The 23,282-nt window shown below is 46.6% G+C and overlaps 1 protein-coding gene across 3 annotated transcripts in view; it reads left to right on the top strand.

The window, feature by feature from the left end:
• The window catches only part of LOC146805541 (ATP-binding cassette sub-family C member 5-like), a 1,766,780-nt gene that overhangs the window by 615,043 nt on the left and 1,128,455 nt on the right, over positions 1 to 23,282 (top strand). For all 3 annotated transcript variants that reach the window (XM_085622799.1, XM_085622798.1, XM_085622800.1), the window contains one exon: positions 9,838 to 9,986. In XM_085622799.1, coding sequence (XP_085478925.1) covers positions 9,838 to 9,986 — 149 coding nt within the window. The remainder of the gene's footprint in view (positions 1 to 9,837; positions 9,987 to 23,282) is intronic.

The following is a 23,282-nucleotide window of genomic DNA, read 5'->3' as shown; positions in this document are numbered from 1 at the left end:
TCTGAGCCACGGGTTTCACTCAACACTAGCGAGCATATAGCTTCTGTAATTTCAGTAGAGGTATTCGGGCTTCTAAGTCTCGGCGCTATACGGGGGCGATGTGGTGCAGTGGCGTGCTGTTTAACAACTATATTATGTCTGTTAGCGAGTTACGCTGAGGAGGGTTGTATAATGACTAATAATGATAGTAAAAGCGCAGTGGATTTGTTGCTTTCTAAACACACATGTATTAGTTGTAAGTCAAGTAGAAGTGTTAGGGATGGAAACATGATCCTGTTTCACAAGCCAGGCCAACAAGCTCCTCTGGTTTGTTGGCTTCAGTATGGGTTTTCACTACATGAGCAGAGTAATTGACACAGCAGACCCACTCAAGCAGAGCGGCATGATTGGTTTGTGCAGTTGTAACTTCACCTGAATCACTGGTAAATGCTGTGCTTTAGAAGCGAAGCTACGAGTCATTGAGGGCTTTCAATTTGACATTCAGTGTTTGCCTCACCCCCAGCGCTGACTGATGCTGTGTCCTCTGAATGTACCTTTGGCGCCACGTGAGCTCCAGATGGAGAAAAATGAATTCCTCAGGGGCTTACTCTGTGTGCCTCAGAGTACTTCGACCTTCTGCGCACATGAAGAGTTGGGGTCAGGTACTTAAGCGACCAGATTGCCTTGCACCCTTTGCTGAGTTGAGTTACTATTTGGTCCAGGAAGGAGCTGAATCGATTAATCATGACTGATTGCATGGTACTTGATCAAGTCCATAAAATACCTTGGTTTAGGTATGTAAGGGACTCTCTCTCTAACCTCGGAAGGAGGGAGTTGTTTACCATCCCTGAGGACATTTGTAGAGGGGACTATAAATGGGTAAGGGCCCATTTTATGGGAAGGGCAAAACTATCTAGGGAAGAGGTAGAGCTGTTGAAACCCTCAGTTAGGAAATATGTGTTCGAGGCATATGAGCTGAAGATTGTACACTTAGCATAGATCGCCATCTGGTGTTGGGCCCGGATGTTTGCAGTTTGTTTTTGTTCTTTGGACAGTCTTTGGAAGTCACGAGTTCGGTGACTCCTCCTTCGGTCCGTACTGCGCATGGGCTTCGGCTCCATCCTCAGATTGTTTTTTTCCGCCATCGGGCTCGGATGTGATACTTCGTGCTCCGGCTTCGAACTGCTACGGTTCCAGCCTCGACGGAAAATCCTCGTTCTTCGAGTTTCTTCATCAATCTTCATCTCTCGAAGCAGCACTTTTCTCCATTCCGCACATCGGCACCGGCCTTCAGGCCCTCCTCGACTCCGGTCCCGGCCAATGGAAAGGACTCCGTTCAAAAAGTGCCCAAAATGTGGGTCTAAATTTCCCCACACCGACCTCCATCAGGTGTGTAACCTTTGCCTCTCCCCAGAACACGAGGCTAGAGACTGCCCCGCCTGTAAGTCTTTTCGATCAAAAAAGACCATCCGGGATCGAAGAGCTCGACGCACCATGGCGCACTCATCGACCGCGACTCCACCGGACATCTTCGGAGACGACACCGGAGCTTCGGGGCAACAACACACCGAGCAGGAGGAAGACGTCGTCAGCGCTTCCAAGGCCGACGACTCCGACGTGGAGGACATCACACCGGCGCAGAGGGTCGTGAGTACTCTACCCCCTCCCACCCCCACGCCCAAAACCAAAGAGACTCAGGTTACACCCTCGCCTGCAGGCCTGGGTAAAACCAAGCACGCAGCTTCTATCACCCCACCTTCGGGCCCGGTGTCGAAGCCTCACAAGTCTCACGGCAGCTCGGGCTCGAGCCAGCCGACGCCTGGTGCCGATAAACACCGTTCGGCACCGAAGAAAGTGACGCCCAGCTCGACTCCGAAGCCACCGGTGCCGAAGCCTGGACTCTCGGTGCCGACAAAACACAAACACAAATCCCTCGGCACCGACGATACCGGCGCCGAAGACTACCTCGACGCCGAAAAAACCGGAGGTTCCAAAAAGGCATGGCGCAGAGAAACCACCAAAATCCTCGGCTCCGAAAACATCGGCGCCAGCGGACGATTCGGCACCACTGGACCTTTTTACACCAGATCCTTATCAAAAGACCTTATCTAAGGATCCAAAGACTGGGCTATTGACTTTAGCTGTCAAGAAAAGACGTTTTGACACGCCAGCTCCTCCTCCACCGCCCAAGCGGAAGGACTCTGCCACATCTCCTCTCAGAGTGCCCTCCCCACTACCTCCTCCTCCTCCTCCTCCACCTCTTCCACCTCCTCCCCCTCCCAGGTCTCCGCCACCCTTGCCTCATCATTCCCTGACCACGTCCCCAGATCCGGATTACGGGGATCCAGATTATGACCCGGCGGACGCCCCAATGGACCCCACTCCACCGGGGACCCCAGACCCATGGGAAGATTACCAAAACCCTGACATACCGGATGTGCCTCAGGACGACCTCTACCCATCCAGGCCATCTCCCCCAGAGGACTCACTAGGGTTTCACCACTTAGTGCAGAGAGCAGCACACTACCATGGGGTGGAAATGCATAGTGAACCAGTGGAAGACGACTTCTTACTGGATACATTTGATATTCAGGATAAGTCCACAGCTATCTTGCCCATGCTTAAGGGTGTCACCAAGCATGCTGCAGAGGTGTTCAAAGACCCTGTCAGGGCCAGGGTCTTAAACCCTAGAATAGAAAAAAAGTACAAGGCGGCACCCACAGACCCTACATACATTAAGGGCCCTGCTCCCTTAGATTCCCTAGTTGTGTCCACAGCTAGAAAGCGGTCTAACTCCCAGTCCTCAGGCGAGGCCCCACCGCCAGATAAGGAATCCAAACTTCTAGATGCGTCTGGTAAACGCACCGCCTCGCAAGCCACGAACATCTGGCGCATTGCGAATACACAAGCGCTGCTTGCGCGTTATGACAGATCACACTGCGATGAGCTTGAGGCTCTTATGCAGCACCTCCCGGAAAAACACAAACGTAAAGCTCATGACCTGATACATGAGGGAAAGCTAATTACTAACACCTCCATTAAATGTGCCCTTGATGCAGCCGACACTGCTTCTAGAGCCATAAATACTAGTGTCCTGCTTCGTCGTCATGCCTGGCTCAGGATCTCAGGGTTCAAGCCAGAAGTCCAGGCATCCATACTAAATCACCCCTTTGACCAACAAAATCTCTTCGGGCCAAAGGTAGACGAAGCATTAGAAAAAATGAAAAAGGACACAGACACAGCAAAGTCAATGGGGGCATTACAATCACAGACCCCTAAACGCTCCTTTCGGCGCTCATCCTTTCGTAGCACAGGCAGAGGCTACTCCACCGATAGCGCCTCTACCTCCTACAAGTCCCCTCCTCAAAATACCTTCTCAAAGGGCTACCAAAGGGGTGGATACAGAGGCAAGAACAATAAGGGCAGGGGCAAAACTAACACCACCCGTTCTGCCACCCCGCCCGCACAATGACTTCCCTCCGCTCCCCCCAGACCATCCCACTCCGGTCGGGGGCAGACTACAAAACTTTATCCACGCATGGGAATCCATAACATCGGACAAATGGGTGACCCAAATTATTCGGTCAGGGTACTGTCTCGAGCTATCATCTACCCCACCCAACATCCCACCAAGGCACCGTCCAATGTCTCAAGAACATTCCACACTGCTCAAACAGGAGGTGCTCTCCCTCCTCCAAAAACACGCTATAGAGCAGGTCCCCGTCAATCAGCAAAATCTAGGGGTCTACTCTCTGTATTTCCTGATACCAAAGAAAGATGGGACCCTGAGGCCCATTCTGGACCTCCGGCCTCTAAATGCATACATACATTCAGACCATTTTCACATGGTCACCCTACAACAAGTCCTCCCGCTCCTCTCTCAAGGAGACTTTCTCACTACCTTGGATCTGAAAGACGCATACTTTCACATTCCAATACACCCTTCTCACAGGAAGTACCTCAGGTTTTTGGTGGACGGTCAACATTACCAGTTCACAGTTCTCCCCTTCGGGGTCACCACCGCACCACGGGTGTTTACCAAATGCCTAGCAGTTGTAGCAGCACACCTCAGACGTCAACATATTCACGTCTTCCCTTACTTAGACGACTGGCTCATAAAAGCCGCGTCCTACAACCAATGTGTGCAACATACCAACAGCACCATCCAACTGCTCCACCAGCTAGGCTTCACGGTGAACTACCAAAAGTCCCACCTCCTACCATCTCACACAAAGCAATATCTCGGGGCGTTAACGTTTTGCACAGTGGTATTTATAATAGATGATAGGCGCTTATGGTGAGTACACCTGATATCTGTAAACTTCATAAATCAGTGACGGTGCTAGAGGGTAGGGGAGAACCACCAGCCTCCCTAAAAACTGCGGTCAGACCACATAGAATCAAGATAAGGGTACCCAAGCACACGTAAAATCAAGGTCAAAACAGTTAGAATATACATAAACAAATAACACAAGTAGATCTTCGTCTCTTTCTTTTGAGTTTCTTCGGTTTAATATTCTTTTCTCAGAATGTATTTCACAGTCTTCAAAATGGTTCCCAAGCCAACACGTGTTTCGTCGCCTTTAGTAGTTTTTTACATGCGACTTGTTCACGGCTGAATACAACACGTGTTTCGTCGCCTTTAGTAGTTTTTTACATGCGACTTGTTCACGGCTAGGTACAAATTGATATGGTAATTACATTAGTTAATATGTTATTACAAGATGCAAACATTTGTTAACAACGTAAACAAATGTGCTCCCAGGGTAGGTGTAAAAACTATGGGTAGATTCATCCATAGATGGTATCACAAGGCTATAGTGTACTATCAAACACCGTGAGGTATGGTGAGCACTAGCCATATCATATCAGTTGGTGATTCATGGGTCCTAACGAGAAAAGTTACAAGATTAGGACGAATATCAATTGCAACACTAATTTTGTTGTATATATTATCGAGTGCAGGTGCAACAAAAAATATGTGGGCAGCACGATACGCCCCTTACGTGTCAGGATAGGGGAACACATGAGGGCAGTGAAACAGGGTGATGAAAGATACCCCATTGCAACACACATCCTGGAATGCCACTCGCAGGGAGTACACAGGGACTTAACATTCTATGGTATAGAGCAAACCATGAGAAACCCTGGAGGGGGTAACAGAGAACTCATGCTTCGTAGAAATGAAGCCTCCTGGATATTGAAATTGCGTACGACTGAGTTAGGGATCAATGTTGATGATGAAATGCATTATTTTCTTGGTAAATGAAGTCAGACACTATATACGACCATATTATTGTATCATCTCCTAAGAGTATTGGACAGTGTACAAATACATAGATGTTTTTCTTCTGAAGACTGTGAAATACATTCTGAGAAAAGAATATTAAACCGAAGAAACTCAAAAGAAAGAGACGAAGATCTACTTGTGTTATTTGTTTATGTATATTCTAACTGTTTTGACCTTGATTTTACGTGTGCTTGGGTACCCTTATCTCAATATCTCGGGGCCACTATAGACACCTCCAAAGGTATTGCTTATCCAAACTCAGCCAGAATCGCAAGCATACAAGCCTTGCGTCAAACGTTCCTTCCTCAACACTCTCTTCCAGCAAGAGTGTTTATGAAGCTCATAGGGATGATGGCATCTTGCATCTTCATAGTGCCCCATGCAAGACTCCACATGCGTCCACTTCAATAGTGCCTAGCACAACAGTGGAACCAGGCCCAAGGACAGCTGACGGATCTGGTGTTGGTGGACGGCCGCACCCATCACTCTCTGCAGTGGTGGAACACCACAAACCTTTTCAAAGGGGCGGCCGTTCCTGGACCCGGCTCCTCAGGTGATTCTAACAGCGGACGCATCGCTCTCCGGCTGGGGAGCGCACCTCTTACACCTCACAATGCAAGGTCTATGGACGCCACAGCAAAAGTCGCTCCACATCAACCATCTGGAGCTCTTGGCGATCTTTCTAGCCCTAAAATCCTTTCAAAAACAGATTTCAGCCAAAGCAGTCCTTATTCGCACAGACAATATGACTGCAATGTATTATATTCAAAAACAGGGGGGGACACACTCTCCCCAGCTCTCCCGCTTAGCCCAGAGCATATGGAGATGGGCAATTCCTCAAAACATCTTTCTCCTGGCACAGCACGTTCCAGGCGTACAAAACACCATGGCAGATCTGCTCAGCAGACAAACGCAACAACTACACGAATGGGAACTGCATCCACAAGTTCTTCGCCCATTCTTCCACAAGTGGGGGCATCCTCAGATAGACCTCTTCGCCACCCACGAAAACAAAAAATGCCCAAGCTTCGCCGCCAGATACCCACACCCATTGTCCAAAGGCAATGCGATATGGATGAACTGGTCAGGCAAATTTGCATACGCCTTTCCACCTCTCCCGCTAATTCCATTAGTGGTAAGGAAGCTACAACAGCACTCCCTCACACTCGTTCTGGTAGCTCCAACATGGGCCAGGCAGCCGTGGTACACCACACTACTACAGCTCTCGGTGGTACCACATCAAAAACTGCACCTGTCCCCATGCCTCCTAACTCAGAACCAAGGAGAAATCAGGCACCCGGACCCAGCTCAGCTCAACCTTGCGATCTGGCTCCTGAAATCTTAGAATTTGGGTACCTTAACCTTCCCCCTGATTGCATGAACATTATCAAGGAAGCCAGACGTCCTACCACTCGAGCATGCTATGCCGCAAAGTGGAAGATATTTGTTATTTACTGCCGTAACAATACAATCAACCCTTTAGATGCATCCATACAGCACATCATATGCTATCTACTCCATCTCCAAAGGTGTAACCTGGCATATTCATCCATACGCCTACACCTAGCAGCGATTGCTGCTTACCTACAAAACAGACAGCATTTATCACTGTTCAGAGTGCCCGCTATTAACCCCTTCAGTGCCCGCCCCTTTCCCCGCCCAGTGCCGGCCGTTGCATTAGCGGGCGGGGTCTATGACGAGCTGGACTCGTCATGGGCACAGCGCCACCGCGGCCCATGACGAGTCCAGCTCGTCATGGGCACTGAAGGGGTTAAAGCCTTTATGGAAGGCCTTAAACGAGTAATTCCTCCCAGAGCACCACCTTCCCCTGTATGGAATCTAAATGTAGTTCTTACAAGGCTAATGGGTCCGCCCTTCGAACCAATGCATAAATGTGAGCTACAGTTCCTCACCTGGAAAACAGCTTTCCTCGTAGCTATCACTTCCCTTAGAAGGGTTGGTGAAATACAAGCGTTCACTATACAGGAACCCTTCTTACAAATACATCACAGCAAAGTGATACTTCGTACAAATCCAAAGTTTCTGCCCAAGGTCATTTCCCCCTTCCATCTCAATCAATCGGTGGAATTACCTGTTTTTTTCTCGCAACCTCAATCTGTTGCGGAAAGGGCTCTACATACACTTGATGTTAAGAGGGCTTTACTGTACTACATACAGAGAACACAACGTTTCAGGAAAACTAAACAATTGTTTGTTTCCTTCTCTCCACCACATAATGGCAACCCCATCTCTAAATCAGGGATAGCTAGGTGGATTGTAAAGTGCATACAAATTTGCTATCAAAAGGCAAAAAGAACATTATCTGTTCCACCTAAAGCCCACTCTACTAGAAAGTTAGGGGCTTCTATGGCTTTTCTAGGGAACATACCCTTAGATGACATCTGCAAAGCAGCCACATGGTCAACACCGCACACCTTCACAAAACATTACTGTGTAGACGTGCATTCCAAGCAACAAGCTAGTGTGGGCCAGGCTGTACTAAAGACACTTTTTCAAACCGCTGCAACGGATACCGGTGGTCACCGCTAAGGTTGGGTACTGCTATATAATCTATGCTAAGTGTACAATCTGCAGCTCATATGCCTCGAACGGAATATGCTACTTACCAGTATGCATCTGTTCTTGGCATGTAGAGCTGCAGAGTTGTACACGCCCACCCGCCTCCCCGGCTACCTGTATCCGTTCCAGTCCATCTTATTTAGATACAACACACATGGGTTTCTCACTGTTATTACTACGCTCCATCATTTCCCTGTTGGCGAAAAACAATCTGAGGATGGAGCCGAAGCCCATGCGCAGTACGTACCGAAAGAGGAGTCACCGAACTCGTGACTTCCAAAGACTGTCCAAAGAACAAAAACAAACTGCAAACATCCGGGCCCAACACCAGATGGCGATCTATGCTAAGTGTACAACTCTGCAGCTCTACATGCCAAGAACAGATGCATACTGGTAAGTAGCATATTCCTTTTGCCAGCTACCACACTGGACAACAAGCCATACCTAATCTTTGCAACAAAAAAAAAACTATAGGGGTAGATATCTGCTTGCAAGACTCCGATTTAACATACTGCACCTGATATTTGCTACTCCAAAAGGATGTTTTGACTTAAATTCTCTGGGTCCTTGCGACTGTGACAAAAAAATCACTTCAGAAATACATGCACGTTGTGATGTCTTGTACTTTTTTAATGCAGAACGAAGGAGGGTTTTTATTGTTTCTATTTTAAAAGGAAAAGGTTTTTTACAAGTTCACCCTGCTTTTATATATTTATTAATGCTATTAGATGAACATGTCATAGCAAATGTTGTAAGTTTTTTAAGAGTTGTAGTTCTTATACCGAGAACCCAGGATGAGTAATAATATATTTTAGAACCTGTCCATTTATTTCTTCTGTATCTAATGTTTTATACAGGTTTTTAAGAATCCAGTTTTATGTACTGTTTTTACAGTTTGTTGTAGTGTTTTATAGTTTTTAACACAAACCGAATAAAGAATTTGAAATAAAATGATATTTCAATGCTACCCATTCAATAGCGGTAGAGGGGGTGGAATAATGGTTTACTTTAGATCAACGAAGACAGCTGTTTTTCAGCTTAATGTATCCCGAAAGACAGGTTCCTCCAACAGAGCAGGCTGTAGGCACCAGGATGTTATTGGGGGTGCACCATACCCCAGCTAAATCCAGTTTGAAAAGTATTATTAGTCGGAGATAGTGCGACCCATGTAAGATATTTGAGTGAAGATGCAAGGCTAATTCATGAATTAACTTCATATTTAGTTGGTTTTTCTGGTGAGTTGAACAAGTACGCAACTGACACATGTTACCCTTTAAGGGCCCAGTTCAACCACAAAAGAGTAAGTTCATTTTGTTCTTTTTATTGTGCTGAGCGTGAGTCAGCAACCTGTTGCAATTTCTTATCTGGAAAATCTTTTGTCACCCTTCTTGCAGCACCCTTACAAACATGTTTAGAGCCAACGCTGTGGAGATGTAAATAGTAATAGTGATAGCAGTAGAGTGTATGCTCCCTGAGTCACAACTGCCATTTTTTTCTGTAAAAAAGGGATCCATAGGCTAATGTACTTTATCGTGTCAGCTTTTGCTTTATTGACACTCCACAGCCTGAGTAGGAGCCTTCTTGAACAAACATGTTCACTGACATTTTTTTCATAAGAAATTTGATTGCATTTCTTGCTATCTTAGGGCCCGAGGGGCCACATACACAGATACGTATTATTGCAAACAGTGGCATAACATTACATATTGGTGATGATGATGAAAACAAAACACAATCAGTGCAACACGCTGAAATAGCTAGTCTGCGTCCCGCAGAATCCGTCCCGAACAATGCGCGATGAACCCGAATGACTGACAACATTTCTGAGAAAAAGTGTATTTCAAAAGTGAAAAAGTAGTTTTAAATCTTTATTGTAGTAGGCTATAATAACATAAAACCAGTTTTTTTTTGTCTGTTTCACGGTAAGAAAATGCCATATCTACTCTTTTTTCCTTGATTTTTTTCATTCTTTTTTAAAATTCTTTTAGCAATCCGAACGGAAGAAAGGGCTTTTCTAGAGAAAGCTGGCTATGTACAGAGCCTGACTGCTGGCGTTGCTCCAATTGTTGTGGTGGTAGCAAGTGTCTGCACGTTTACACTACACATGGCTTTAGGATATGATCTTACCGCTGCACAGGTATGTGGTCTATCTAAATTCGAGTCAGTTATTAATGTGTAATAATTTTCAAAATATTGATTCTTCACTGCACAATTTACTATGTATACAATTTGCTCAAATATACTTTTCATTATGCCATACATTGCAATAATTTCGCCATAACTTTAAAATTTCTTAAACATACAACTAAGAATGTTCCCATCCAAACTCCAGTTCAGAAACAATCTAAACATTTTAATTTTCTGCCAATTTCTGTTGCTCCCACAACTTGCTAAAGATTTCGCTCAGTAGATGCCACCTCATTTCCTGTAACCTGTCCGCACACACGATTGTTTCGTGAACATTGAAAATATAACATAAATACTTTAACAAAGGGAAAATCATGTAGCCTTGGTGGCTCTTTAAACATGTTTTATGATAGTGGACAGAGTGTCTTTGGTATATCATGTTATAAAGAATTTTTTCTCCACTCTCGCTGGGGAAGAATTTACAAAAAGCAGATACGTCAAAGTCTTCAGATCCATTTACCTCTCACCACTGTTACTTGTGATTTAACATGAAGCCTCTTTTGGTTTGAAAAAAGCTTCCCAGTGACCTTATTACACATACTGCCCAGGAGAGATCACAGATCCTTCTGCGGCCATTTCTGTGATACTGATAACGCTGACACATGTAGCGCCAGCGTTATCTTCAGAGGTTGGTTCCTCACTTGCATGGGGGTGTGGCCTCACGTAATTGAGGACATGACTTTGCCTCTGCACCCACACCGTACTACGGTTGTCGCAGCAAACATGCCCGTAGGAGATGCATTGAAATTGCTCCACAAAAAGGTGGTGCACTGCAAATACGACGTCTGTTGGCAGCCTTTTAGAGAGGGGTGAGGCCTACCCAGAAAACCCCTGCAGGCGGGTGCAGTCAGGGCTTTAAGTGGGAGGAAAAAACTTAGGGGTCTCCCAAAGGGGCGTGGTCAATGTAATTAAGGGCGTCGCTTAAAACACGTAAACTAAAAATCTGTGTTTAGCATAGTGTGCTGCCCGACTTGTATTTTGCTGTTTCCGTCATTGCGTCCAGATATATGATACAAGTCACATCATACCTACGTGTCAGGACTATTGGCTTTGTCAGTGGTTGTTAGTTGCATAAGATAAATAAGCAGCAACTATAGCTTGTATATAATATTGAAAAAGTGACACCACGACAATGTTGCTGCTCCTGAGTTTCAAAAACAGAAGGGAAATCCATAGAGAAAAAGACTCTCTTTAAAGGATTTCCCTTTCTCTACAAGGCTCACCACGCCAGGCGCGCAGCACCCATTGTAGTCAAAGGGCTTCGCCCCCCCCCCCCCCCCCCCCCCTCGTGTGTGGCAGCCCGGGATGAGACCGCTTCCCGGGCAGGCACAAAGACGCGCCCGAGCACTTCACAGGTCTTTAAAAAGACCGTTTGCATGTTAATGAGGCCTCGCTGTTGTTTCACCCCTTCTAAGAGCCCCTGCAGCTCCACTCTGCCTAGATTGAGCCCCCCCCACCCCCGAAATCAGCGCCACTCTGCCTACTGTTTAAAGATTCAGCCCCCCCCCCGAAATTTTTGATTAGCCCCCCCGAAATTTGGCTCTAGTTGCGCCTCTGCACCACGCGCACATCGAAGTGCTGCTGTCACTGCTAATCCGGAAAAAAAAACGGGCCGCCTGTGCCAGGACACAAAAGAGAGCCCGATAGAGACCCGTTTCCAGGCTCCCTTAAAAAAACTGCCGGTGCTCAGATCCGGTGAGACCCGGCCCACTTAAAGCCCTGGGTGCAGTCATTCCTTACTCTTGCCTGCAGGGGAGATCTCTAATCCCGCTTCCTGGGCAAGGATTGAAGCACGAACTGTTGAAGTCTGAACAAAAACAGGAGGAACAGGATTGGCAGCAGTCACAGAAGAAAGAATAACCTTATTGTACCATCAGGTCTGAGATAATTGCATGCCGACTAGGCAAATAAAGCCCTATCCTGCACTTTACTGTCACATAACCATGAAAGGGAACATCAAAGTAGCTTGGCTGCAGTTGAAGCTGATGACAAAGAGGAAGACGATTGTTGCCCTTGGTGATCACAGTTCTGCCACCACCATATTCCCTGTAGCCATAAAAGGACCATAAGGGCTGTTGCACAGACTGTGATGGCTGCCTTTCTCAATAGAGTATACTCTGATTTTCAGCACTGTTTGTGGAACTGGCAGTCTGGATACAAAAATACCAATGAGCGAGCAGTAGTATGACTACTGTTCTTGAAGCCCTCCAGCGCAGCCAGCTTTTTCTACAAGAAGCAGGAGCCATCAAATGGCATGTCCATAAGGAATGCATGCATGTCCTCAGACAATCCTATGTCTTTCACCCATACATGGCACCTGATCATTACACTGGTCCGAGGGTACAACTTACACTGTATGTTCTGTCCATAGGGACTCTCAATACATACAGTACAATACATAAATAGCTGCATCCTTTCTATTCTAAATTGTTTGTGCAAAAGCATTTCTAAATTCGTAAGGAATGGCTGGTAGGTTCTTGTTGCCCATATCCCTCTTCGATGCCAAACTGGAAGTCCTGAAGATCCTCATACCAAATGCATCAGTGCACTTCAGTTCTCTAGATGGCTGAGCACTTGGGTTAGACATTTCTGAGAGAAGCCTGAACCGCTTATTTGTCAGGAGTTAAGTGCCGGATCAAAATGGCTGGGTATCAAGGGGCAGGCTTATGATGTCTTGCACAGGGAAACTTACCAGCAGTGCCGAACACAGCTTAGTCCAGACTGCCATCAATGTCTCCGTCAATGCTTTGTTAAAGGACAGCAAGGGCTCTGTAGTCACAGGACCAGGCAGTAAAAACTCAGTCAATAGATGCATATTGCTTTGTATCATGGGTACCGACGTTCCAACAGTTTTGTAGCTCTGCAGACTACCATCGTAAATTATAGTCTCCTGTTTAGGTAACCTCAGTGGGTTGTCCAAATCTGGCTCTGTAGTAAATCTAAATATGAGCGAGTATCGGTGTAACTCGGAGGAAAGATAATTATCTGCCTCTGCTTCATCTTCATCATTTTGAATGTTTTAAAAACCCTAGATGGGGTCTGAATTCATGCAAGTAGGGTATCCAGCCTTTGATAGTACTGGAATCGTTGGAGTGGTCCCACCTGGAAAAACCTTCAAATCAGAGTCTGCACTTTAGTGATCTCATAACAGGACATCGACCAGTCACAGGGTGATGTTGAATCTGAATCCGAAACTGGCTTTGGATCCAAAGCTGCCACCGCTAAAACCGAGTCTAGTGTTGCCGTGGGATGGACGAACGCGATCTTCCGTGCAGTTGTGGAGTTACGGCCTGGCACCGATTGAGAGCCGGGCAGGGGCAAATGAGCTAGTCGATGTTGGGGTAGGCTCCACCAGCAGAAATCCAGCTTGGGGCACTTGCGAATCTGGGTGACTAAAGGTGCTCCAGATGGAGTTAGCACTGTCCAAAAAAAGTTGCAGAAGGTCTTTTATAAAGGCCTATCTGCTGTGTGGTTGACAAGACCAGGGTAACTTGGAACATGCTGAGACCAGTGTAGACATAGGCTCTGTTTCTGATGAGGGGAGCGAAGTCAGCCCTTCGAGTGTGGACTGTGAAACATCTGCCTGGAGTGGGAGTGATTGGATGTAGAAAGGTCAAATTGGAGTTCTTGTTTTTATGGTGAGACTTGTCTTTCGACTTTGTCTTCAACTTACGTGAGGACAGCTACTTGGAGTGAAAGAGAGGCCTGGAACGAGAGAGGACCATGGCTTTTAGATAAGGGATCCACCAAAAATAGTGTTACTGACGTTAAGGAACTTGCTGCTATATTTGTAACTTCCAGTACACGTCCTACTCTGGTGTAAATATAAATCTTTGTAGCAAAAGGTGTACTCTGAATGCAAAATGTGTCACTCCCAAGGCGACATTGTAAAAACCCACTGTAGGGACAGGATATTCTTGTGCATCCAAGAAAGAAACTGCGGTGAAAGCAAGTGTTGGCAGAGTAGGTAAATAGGAGAAAGGGTTAACATTCCTTCCCGTCTGACTTGACTACTTTGTTGTGTTGTCAAACTTTCTAATCTGCGTGCAGCAGTATGCATTTCCTTGGGGCTGATTCACAGAACTAATCTGAGATAAAATGCTAAGTTTACTACTTTTGATATTCACAAAAGGCATTTAGTAGTAGTAAAGTTAGGACTACTAACTTTACTATTACTAACTAAGACAAAATCCTAAACTTACTACTTTTGGTATTCACAAAAGGCATTTAGTAGTAGTAAAGTTAGGACTACTAACTTTACTACTACTAAATGCCTTCTGTGAATACCAAAAGTAGTACGTTTAGGATTTTGTCTCAGATTAATTCTGTGAATCGGCCACCTTGTCTTTTGAAAACTCTTTTCAGGATTCGAAGTCGCCCTGACAACGTTTTCCACAGCAATGACTCCCCAGCACTGACAGGTAGCACCTTGTGTCTTTGGCTGCGACTCCACTTCTGGAATGGATTTCACCGGTATATAGTAGGCAGCAACCAGCACTCTGCTGGCAGGTCCTTTTTTTCTGTACCTCATCTATAGAGTTCAGAGCTATCTTTCTTTGTCTCACCTACACATTCCTCAGCTACATCACAGCTACTAGGTTAGATGTCTCAGAAGATTTCAATATTTGAAGATGGAACAGCAAAACAATATATCATTCGAACCCCCACACCAACTGTGTATAGTCCCTGGGATTGGGGCATGACTCTACAGCTTATGATTCATTCACCTCCATGCATACAAAGGCCATCATGGAGTGGGAGGCCAAGTTATTTTTGAGTAAGGCATACTCCCTCTCCCAAAGGTGAGTCACCTTCAAGGGAACATTCTCATAACGAATCTTTCCATAATTAGAAACAGAAGTCCTCTTCTTCCTCGATTAGGTAGTCCTGTTATCTGCCGTTCAGAGTCTTGACACCGTTGTCCAACATCAGACATTTCCTCATTGTTATGTGACCACTCATCACATGACAAGATGAGACCAGGTTTCTCCTTAAATCAGCTGACCAAATGCAATTCTAGGCCTTAAAGTGTCATGTATTGCCCCATGTGCTCGCCTCTCCTCTGATCCACCTTTGATCCCGGATATTATTGGCTGCTCTTTCCATCTCTTACTCAGAGCATTACTACTCAGGATATCATCCGGGCTGACAGGAGTCTAGCTGCCCTGGATTTTGCCCGCCCGAAGTGTGCTGCTCAGTTTTTATCCCCATCACAAGCACAGCCAATTCTGTCTTTATGCAGGCACGTCAAAGGCGATGACTGTATGCCCCATCTAAGTGCCATGCTGGATTCAAGGTTCCTGGGATTTGAGGATCTACCACAGGATTCATAGATTGCAATATTCCACGATACTGCAGTCTATAACAGCCACACACAGGGCATGAGCTTAGGCTCAGCTTACCTCCCTGCTGGTTAGAGAATACCTCTGATTGGGTTCATCTCTTCACCCCTGTTGCTTGGGCTTGTGTTCTGCTATTCCCCTGTGTTCCTGGCTTTCCAGCTGAGACAATCTTTAGGCCAGACCGTCAGACATTTTATGCTTGTGGTGTATCTTGGAACTTTTTCCAAAGGATGCCTTCAAAGCATTTCTTTGCATCCTCAGAACTCTTCAACAAATTTCCTTGCGGCCTTGGAACTCACTGACTTCTTCTACCATTGTCTTCAGAGGCCTCAGGTCAGTGATAAGCTATGGAAAGTTAGATTTATTTGTTTGGATTGAAAGATTGCTGCTGTATTCTGGAAATGCCCCATGCACCTACATAATGGAACACTGCTTCACAATCTAAGTTGAGCTGTAACAACTGTCTGTTGGACCATCACAACATTCTTTAAAAATCCTGAATAAACCTTTATTTCTGTTCACTTTTGTGGAACTTTAACAACTCCCCTTTCCATTTCTGAATGTAAAATAATTATTTGTTTGGGAGAAGGCAGTGGTCCACAGGACCACTGCTTCTTCTAAAACAAACCATATCTTTTTTAAAACTTTTTTTTTAAAGCATCCTGTTTTCCTTTAAGTTAAACGGGTTGCATTTATGTTATGTTATGTTATGTTATGTTATGTTAGGGGCATTTGTAGTGCGCACAGCTGCCCCAGCTAAGGGGCGTCCTGGCGCATGACAAGATAAACATAGCCGCACCTAACAGAACAGAGGGAGTGACAAACAGAGAGCACAGAGGGGGAGCAGTTAAAATAGCACAGTCTTTAAAGCTTTGCGAAATAAGAAGAGGTCGTCCAAAAGGTGAGTCTCCAACGGAAGAGAGTTCCACAGACTAGCTGCTTTCACCCGAAAAGACCGACCTCCCATGCGACTCAACTTGAATCTCGGGACCACCGCAAGCGCTTGGTCCATCGATCTCAGAGAGCGAGAAGGTACATAAAAAGACAGAAGATTCCAGAGGATCCGAGGAGCTAGACCCTTCAGGATCTTAAAGGCCAGGCATAAAACTTTAAAGTCAATTCTAGTTTTCACCGGCAGCCAGTGTAGAGACCGAAGAGTTCTGGAGACAGAGCAGGACCTAGGCAGGCCAACTATGGCTCTGGCTGCTGCGTTTTGGACGCGTTGGAGGCGGTTGATTTCTGCCAGATTTACCCCTACCAGGAGGGAACTGGCATAGTCTAAGCGAGAGATTACAGTTGCCTGCACCACCAGCTGCCTCGTGGGGGGGGTCAAAGAACTTCAGGACAGATCTTAGACCTCGAAGTACCCCAAAACAGCAGGCTGCAGTTTTCTTGGAATGCCCCACAAAACTGAGAGCGGGCTCCAGCCACACTCCCAAGTTTCTCAACTCCGTGACCGGAGTTGGAACCGGCCCAAGCTCCGGTGGCCACCACCTGTCTCCCCACAGCTCTCGCCCCTTCCCGACAACCATAACCTCAGTCTTCTTCGCGTTGAGCTGGAGACAATTAACATTCATCCAGCTCGCCACCGCTCTCAGTCCATTCTGGAACCTGGGGGCATCGCACTCAGCATCCCCGCTGATAGTGACCGCCAGCTGAGTGTCGTCAGCATAAGAGACCATCGTCATGCCCCACTGCTTGACGACATCAGCCAGCGGCCTCACATAAAGATTAAAAAGCGTGGGACTCAGCGAGGATCCCTGAGGCACCCCCAGGCCCAGGAGATGGAATTTGGACTGATGAGGAGGTATGGCAACGCAGAAGGAACGGTCGTCAAGGAAGGAGCGGAACCACTGTAAGGCGGCACCGCCGATGCCCATCTCCTCCAGGCGACGTAAAAGGATGGGGTGTGAGACAGTATCGAAGGCGGCGCTTAGATCTAATAGTATTAGCGCCGCCGTCTGTCCCACATCCAACATCCCACGTAGATGCTCAACCATAGCAAGAAGAGCCGTCTCCGTACTATGCCCAGCACGGAACCCATGCTGGGTGTCATCCAAAATATTGGCTCGGATGAGATGATCAGAGAGAGCCTGATTAACATGGGCCTCCATAACTTTTGCCGGCCAAGGAAGTAGGGAAATAGGCCGGTAATTCTCCGGTTTCGAAGGATCCAATGAAGGCTTCTTCAAAATAGGAGAGACCACTGCCCGCTTCCAGTTAGCTGGGACCATGCCCGTCACCAGTGAAGCATTAATGAAAGGTCGCAATATGGGGCGTCCTACAAAGGACTGATCTCTAAAGAAGACAGGCTTTAATGGATCCAAAGGTGAGCCAGACTTAATTTTTAGGGTCACCCTATCAAATTCCTCAGAAGAGAGCAGAGGAAAGGACTCCATAATGGGGCGGCACGAGATCGTCACCAGAGGTCCCAATGATGGGCCCGCAGAAGAAAACGTCCGGTAAATGGCTTGCACCTTCTCCAAAAAGAAGGATGCCAAAGCCTCACAATGAATGGTAGAGGCCAATACCGGGGAAGAAGTTCTTTTGGCCAAGAGATCTTTAAGGGCCTTAAATATTGATTTTGATGGATTAGAGCTGTTGCGGAATTCTTCCGAGTAGAACGCCGCGCGAGCTCTACAAATGGCACGATGGTACGCCTTGACGGAGATTAGATACAGTGTTTTCTTAGCCGCGTCGTAGTGTTTCCGCCACTCTCTCTCAGCCCGCCTACAAGTGCCCTTTAACGCCCGGAGGGCGCTATCATACCAAGGGCTCGATTCTCTAGTGCGAGATTTACTTGCCATAATAGGGATCAGAAAATCAAGCGCCCTAGTAATCCATTTGCAAAACAGGTCATAACCCAGTTCCACACTATCCAAGGGTCCCAGCGGATCTGCAGCCAAAACCTCATGGAGGTCCTCTAATCTGAGTTTATTCCAGTGCCTTCTGAAAATTGGTCTCGGAGGAGGGATAAAGAGAGTGACAGGCAGCGGAGCTCGAATGGCCACTAAAAAATGATCCGACCACCCCACAGGTGTTATAGAAGAGATGGTAGCTTCCGGAAGATTAGTAAAAAAAGGATCAAGCGTATGCCCTCCCACATGAGTGGGTTGAGCTACCTTTTGATCCAATTGGAGGGCCTCAAGGTCAGCTAAGATATTATTAACCGCCGGCATACTCCTGTTCTCAAAGTGGAGATTAAGGTCTCCCAAGATGGAGAAATTAGCACAGCCAATAGACAAAGAGCTGACAGCATCAGGTAAAGCTTCTCTATATGCCACGTCACTGCCTGGGGGCCGATAAACCACCATCCCCGAGATAGAAAACTGGGGGCTGATCGAGATATTAAAAGAGGCACTTTCACATCCAAAGATGTTTAAGACCTTCCAACTACAGGGGTAACTAGATTTGACAGCAAGGGCGATACCCCCTCCTCTAGATATCCGATTAAGAGTGAAAACGGAATATTCAGGGGGGAAGGCCAAATTAATAACGGCAGTATCGTGTTCCTGCAGCCACGTTTCCGTAATCGCGAATATGTCAGGGGACTCCTCCTGTATGAGGTCAAAAACGGCTAAATGATGTTGGACCAAAGACCTAACATTTAGGTTTAATAGACGAAGTATCGGCGTCGAAGCATTGCCTTGGGAAGCTACAAAGGGGGTCCCCTTGCCGATGCGGGCAGGAGAGCCAAGTGCCCATCTCTTACAGGCACACCGATAAGGCCCACTTAGCGGATGAATCTGTGCCTGATCACACTTCGGAGTAGAGTGTCCAATAGACCGTAGAATGATACTAGAATAGGTAATCATTCCGACACTAACAACCCAGGTGCCCGAGACGGACCCTTAGCGCCCTAAGCGTCCTCAGCGCGGACGGGCGCAGACGGGCAGGACTCAGGCACGACTCCGGCTAAGCGACGGCGCCCCACTGCGCTATCCCGCTGCGCGGGGGGAGCGACTTTAAATAGGTGTCCCGCGAGGTTGTCCAGACGCGTGAACGCTCGCAATGGCGCCCGCCGGGATAAAGCAGCACCAGCCCAACCAAAGATGGCGCCCAAAACAAAACTATGGACCCTCCCGTGACCCGGACCCACCAAACGGCGGTGCTTGAAATGTTTTAAATGCGGTAAGAGGGGGGGGGGGAGACCACTACCTAATCCAGACTAAAACCAGGGATAATAAAAATAAGATAAAGCAAATACAAAACAGGGAGGTTAAGAATCACAGCGAACACAGCAGCGCAAGCGCAACTAGAGTAATACCTTGTCTGGTAACCAGAAGAGAAGGACCGCCTTAAATAGGTGTCCCGCGAGGTTGTCCAGGCGCGTGAACGCTCGCAATGGCGCCCGCCGGGATAAAGCAGCACCAGCCCAACCAAAGATGGCGCCCAAAACAAAACTATGGACCCTCCCGTGACCCGGACCCACCAAACGGCGGTGCTTGAAATGTTTAAAAGAAAAGACAGCTTTATTTAAAAGAAATCACAGACATGGTGGTCTGCTGATCTCAGCAGGCCACCATCTGTGGAGTAGGGCTGATCCCTAATGGGTCGCACATTGCGACCTACCTCATTAATATTCATGAGGTAAGTTGATTTGCGACACACTTGGAATCGCTAAATGAAACTCTATGAGTTTCATACATTCTCAGAAAATCGCAATTAGGTAATCGCTATTCCTATTATTGATACATCCGTCCCCTTATCTTTTACAACAGTCGTTCAGAAGGCAGCAGAAGCATTGGTACTAACTTCAATTTCTATGGAAGTGAAGTCTTAACAATCTGATGAAATATTGCATTCTTCCCCAAGTTCTTTGGCACCCTTGCTCCTTTATAATGAGGCTTTCCTTGACCCTATAAAGACTGCATTACAGAAACCTTTTTGGGCTGAACAGTCCACAGACAAATGGCCAGATGACTTGGGGCTTATTTAGGTGACCTGCACTTTCTGGCCCCCACACCCGCTCCCCGTAGAGTCTGATGGTTCAGATGTCATCTTCAAAACAGAATCCAAACATCTGCCCTACAGCTTCCCTGGACATGGAGTGCAGAAAGCTGGACACCTTTGATCGCAATGCTTTTGCATCTGGTAGCATGGCTCTATGCAGGCCTAATAACACCTGCCGTTGATGCTGATAGGTCTATGACTTCTGGGATATGAAGACGCCATTGTCTAACCTGGTGAGTGGCCTAGTTGCATCAAATCAGATCCTTAAGTGTGGTTTTGGCATTGCTAATAACATTAATTGGTCCATGGGTACATCTGTCGCACTTCATAGAGACACTTGGATGTTTTCCACCGGATTTTCCATAGATGTCCAGACTACATGGTCATGCCCGTTGAAGGCGAGCAGCTTTCCGTAGAGAAGGGCTACTGCTCTTTGGAGCTTTGTAAGATCAGAAGGGCTTTTGCTTGTGCCTTAGACCTGGCCTATTCTCTACCCTGCACTGTAGTTTCACAAACGGTTTGGAAGTTCCGAGTTATTCAAAGGCTGTGCAGTCCAGATAATGGCAGGCATCTTGACCCATTCAGATGCCATAGTAAGTGTATCAATCCTCTGAGGAAGTACTGGATTTAGGAGGCATCAGCAATAGCAACATTTCTGATTATAGCTTCTAACCACAGGTTTGTTACCTTTAGTATATTCTGAGATGCCAGCCTGAATTCAGAGATTTTCTCAACAATGCTCCAAGTTTTCTGGTTGGTGGTGCTGTATATCTCCATCGTGACTTGGCACTGCACTGGGATTGACAGAGTGAAGCCTCAAATTGTTGGGATTACCACATGATTTCTGACAGGTATGAATATCTGCCTCACGTCCCAGAATGTAGAACTGCTTGAACAAAAGGAAGTGTTTCAGGCAGCTCTAACTACCAGGTAGCAAGGGGAATGGGATGCAGAGAGACGCAGAAGGCAAAACAAAGAATACTCCAAGGTCTTCTGTAGCATCACTCTGTCTTGTCTCATCTCAGGTATCACAGCAGTGTTAGCAGTCAATACACTCCAATAAGGGGCTGTCTCTATATGCAAGAAAAAAGCATATAGGACTTTACTAGCAATAGCTTGCATATGGAACTTGCTAAGATGTTCGAATGCCTTGAATACTAACCAGCGTCTAAATGGCCGGCCACAGTGTACCCAAGCTGAACTAGAGGATTCTGTGTGTACGGAATTCCAAGAAACTGTGCAAGGGAAAAGGGAAACAGGGCAGAGGGATCACAGTAATGCAAACAAAGACAAATGCTAGTGCAAGCGTCAAAGTTAAATAAACATGCAAAAGTCAGGAAGACAAATGCTAGTGCAAGCGTCAAAGTTAAATAAACATGCAAAAGTCAGGAGCACTGAGGTAACCAAACAGGAAGAAAACAACAAAGGTGAGGAATTAAATTGTGAACAAACTCAACAGCAAGCAGTGAACACCAGATAGTGCTGCTGCCTGCATTGACCTGGGAGTCTCCTCCTTGAACTTAGTGTCTCTGTATGTCCCAACACTCCAGTCTCTAGTGGCTGGGCCGCCACAGTCTTCAAGGAGAACCACCTTGATATTCCAAATACAAGTCTCAAACTCACTGTTACCTGGGGATTCCAGACAGTACCATCCCTTCTTAGGGCCCCCTTCCTTAGCGCTAGCTTTTCCTGGAAACTTTTTGTAGATCATGGCCACTAATCTGGGACTATGAACAAAGGAAGATGGCTTCCAAACACTTCTCCTCTCCTTATCCCTTCCATGCCACAATATACTGCAACTGCCCTCTCAATCTACTAGAGTCTACTTTGGCATCTACGTTCAACTTTGGAGATCCATCTTATATCTTATATAACTGGTGGAGGAGGAACTTTAGGTTTGGGAAGAGATATCGCTAATGTTCCTTGCCTCACCAATCTAGATATGGGAAATGGTGGTGTAAACTTAGAATGAAAACCAAGTAATGACAGAAAACATGTGGAAAACCAGACTAAACCCCCTTCTTAGGTCTTGCCTGTGACATGCATGCACTGTCGCTTGCAAAACATTTTTTAGCTTACCGATGTCTTAGTGCCCACCCAATGCTCACAACTGGTTGGATTTATTAACACTCATTTCCTTGCTTCTCTTTGGTCAGTGAGTGCCTGCTTCACTTCTTCTTGAGTTTGTCCCTCCCCTGGAGCATAGCCAAAAACTGCTTCCTTGCCTAGTGAGTCTTCTTCCACTGGTTGCGCTTTCGGGCCAGGCTACTTTTTTTTTTTAGAATGCATGGGTTTGCAGGCCGTCTCCCCCCCATACCGCTACCACCTCTTGTTCTGTGTAATTGCCACCCTTTCCCACTCTCCGGACCTGCTCTGTGATATACTTGCCCTTCCCCCATACCCACCTGCTCCGTGTTGTTGCTTTCCCCAGCAGCCCTCCCTTCCCTCTTCGAGTTGTTGCTTTCCGCTCCTACCCTAGCTTTGTTGTTGCTTGCCCCCTCTCACCCTCCCTTGTTGTTGCTTGTCCCATCCCACCCTAATGTTTCGCTGCTTGCCCCCTCCCACCCTTCCAACCTGTGAGAAAAATCAAGCATTGCACAGATAATAGGTCTCCGCCGACGTGTGTGCTATTGGCTTTGTCAATCTTTTGATCAGCCATGTTGTACAGCAGTGCAGCTACTGTGCAGCATGAGTGAAAGTAAAGGAAAAGACAACACTGCAATATTTGTTTATTTAGTGCACAAGATGTGAGGCGCCTCTATTACAATCTTGTCATGTTCTTCTTGTCAAGATAAGACATCTGCTTTACCATGTCTCTTTGCTGGTCGGTATGTTATCTGATATTGGAATCTGGAGAAGAACAACAACCAATGGGTATGTGGAGAGTTGATGCACTTCATCTATTTAAAGAACCAGAAATTCTTACGATCAGTCCATACAAGCAGTAGATG

This window comes from Triturus cristatus, chromosome 8 (genome assembly GCF_964204655.1).
Source record: "Triturus cristatus chromosome 8, aTriCri1.1, whole genome shotgun sequence".
Taxonomy (NCBI): domain Eukaryota; kingdom Metazoa; phylum Chordata; class Amphibia; order Caudata; family Salamandridae; genus Triturus; species Triturus cristatus.
The sequence above is the reverse complement of the archived record's forward strand: the minus strand, read 5'-3'. Positions and strand labels throughout refer to the sequence as shown.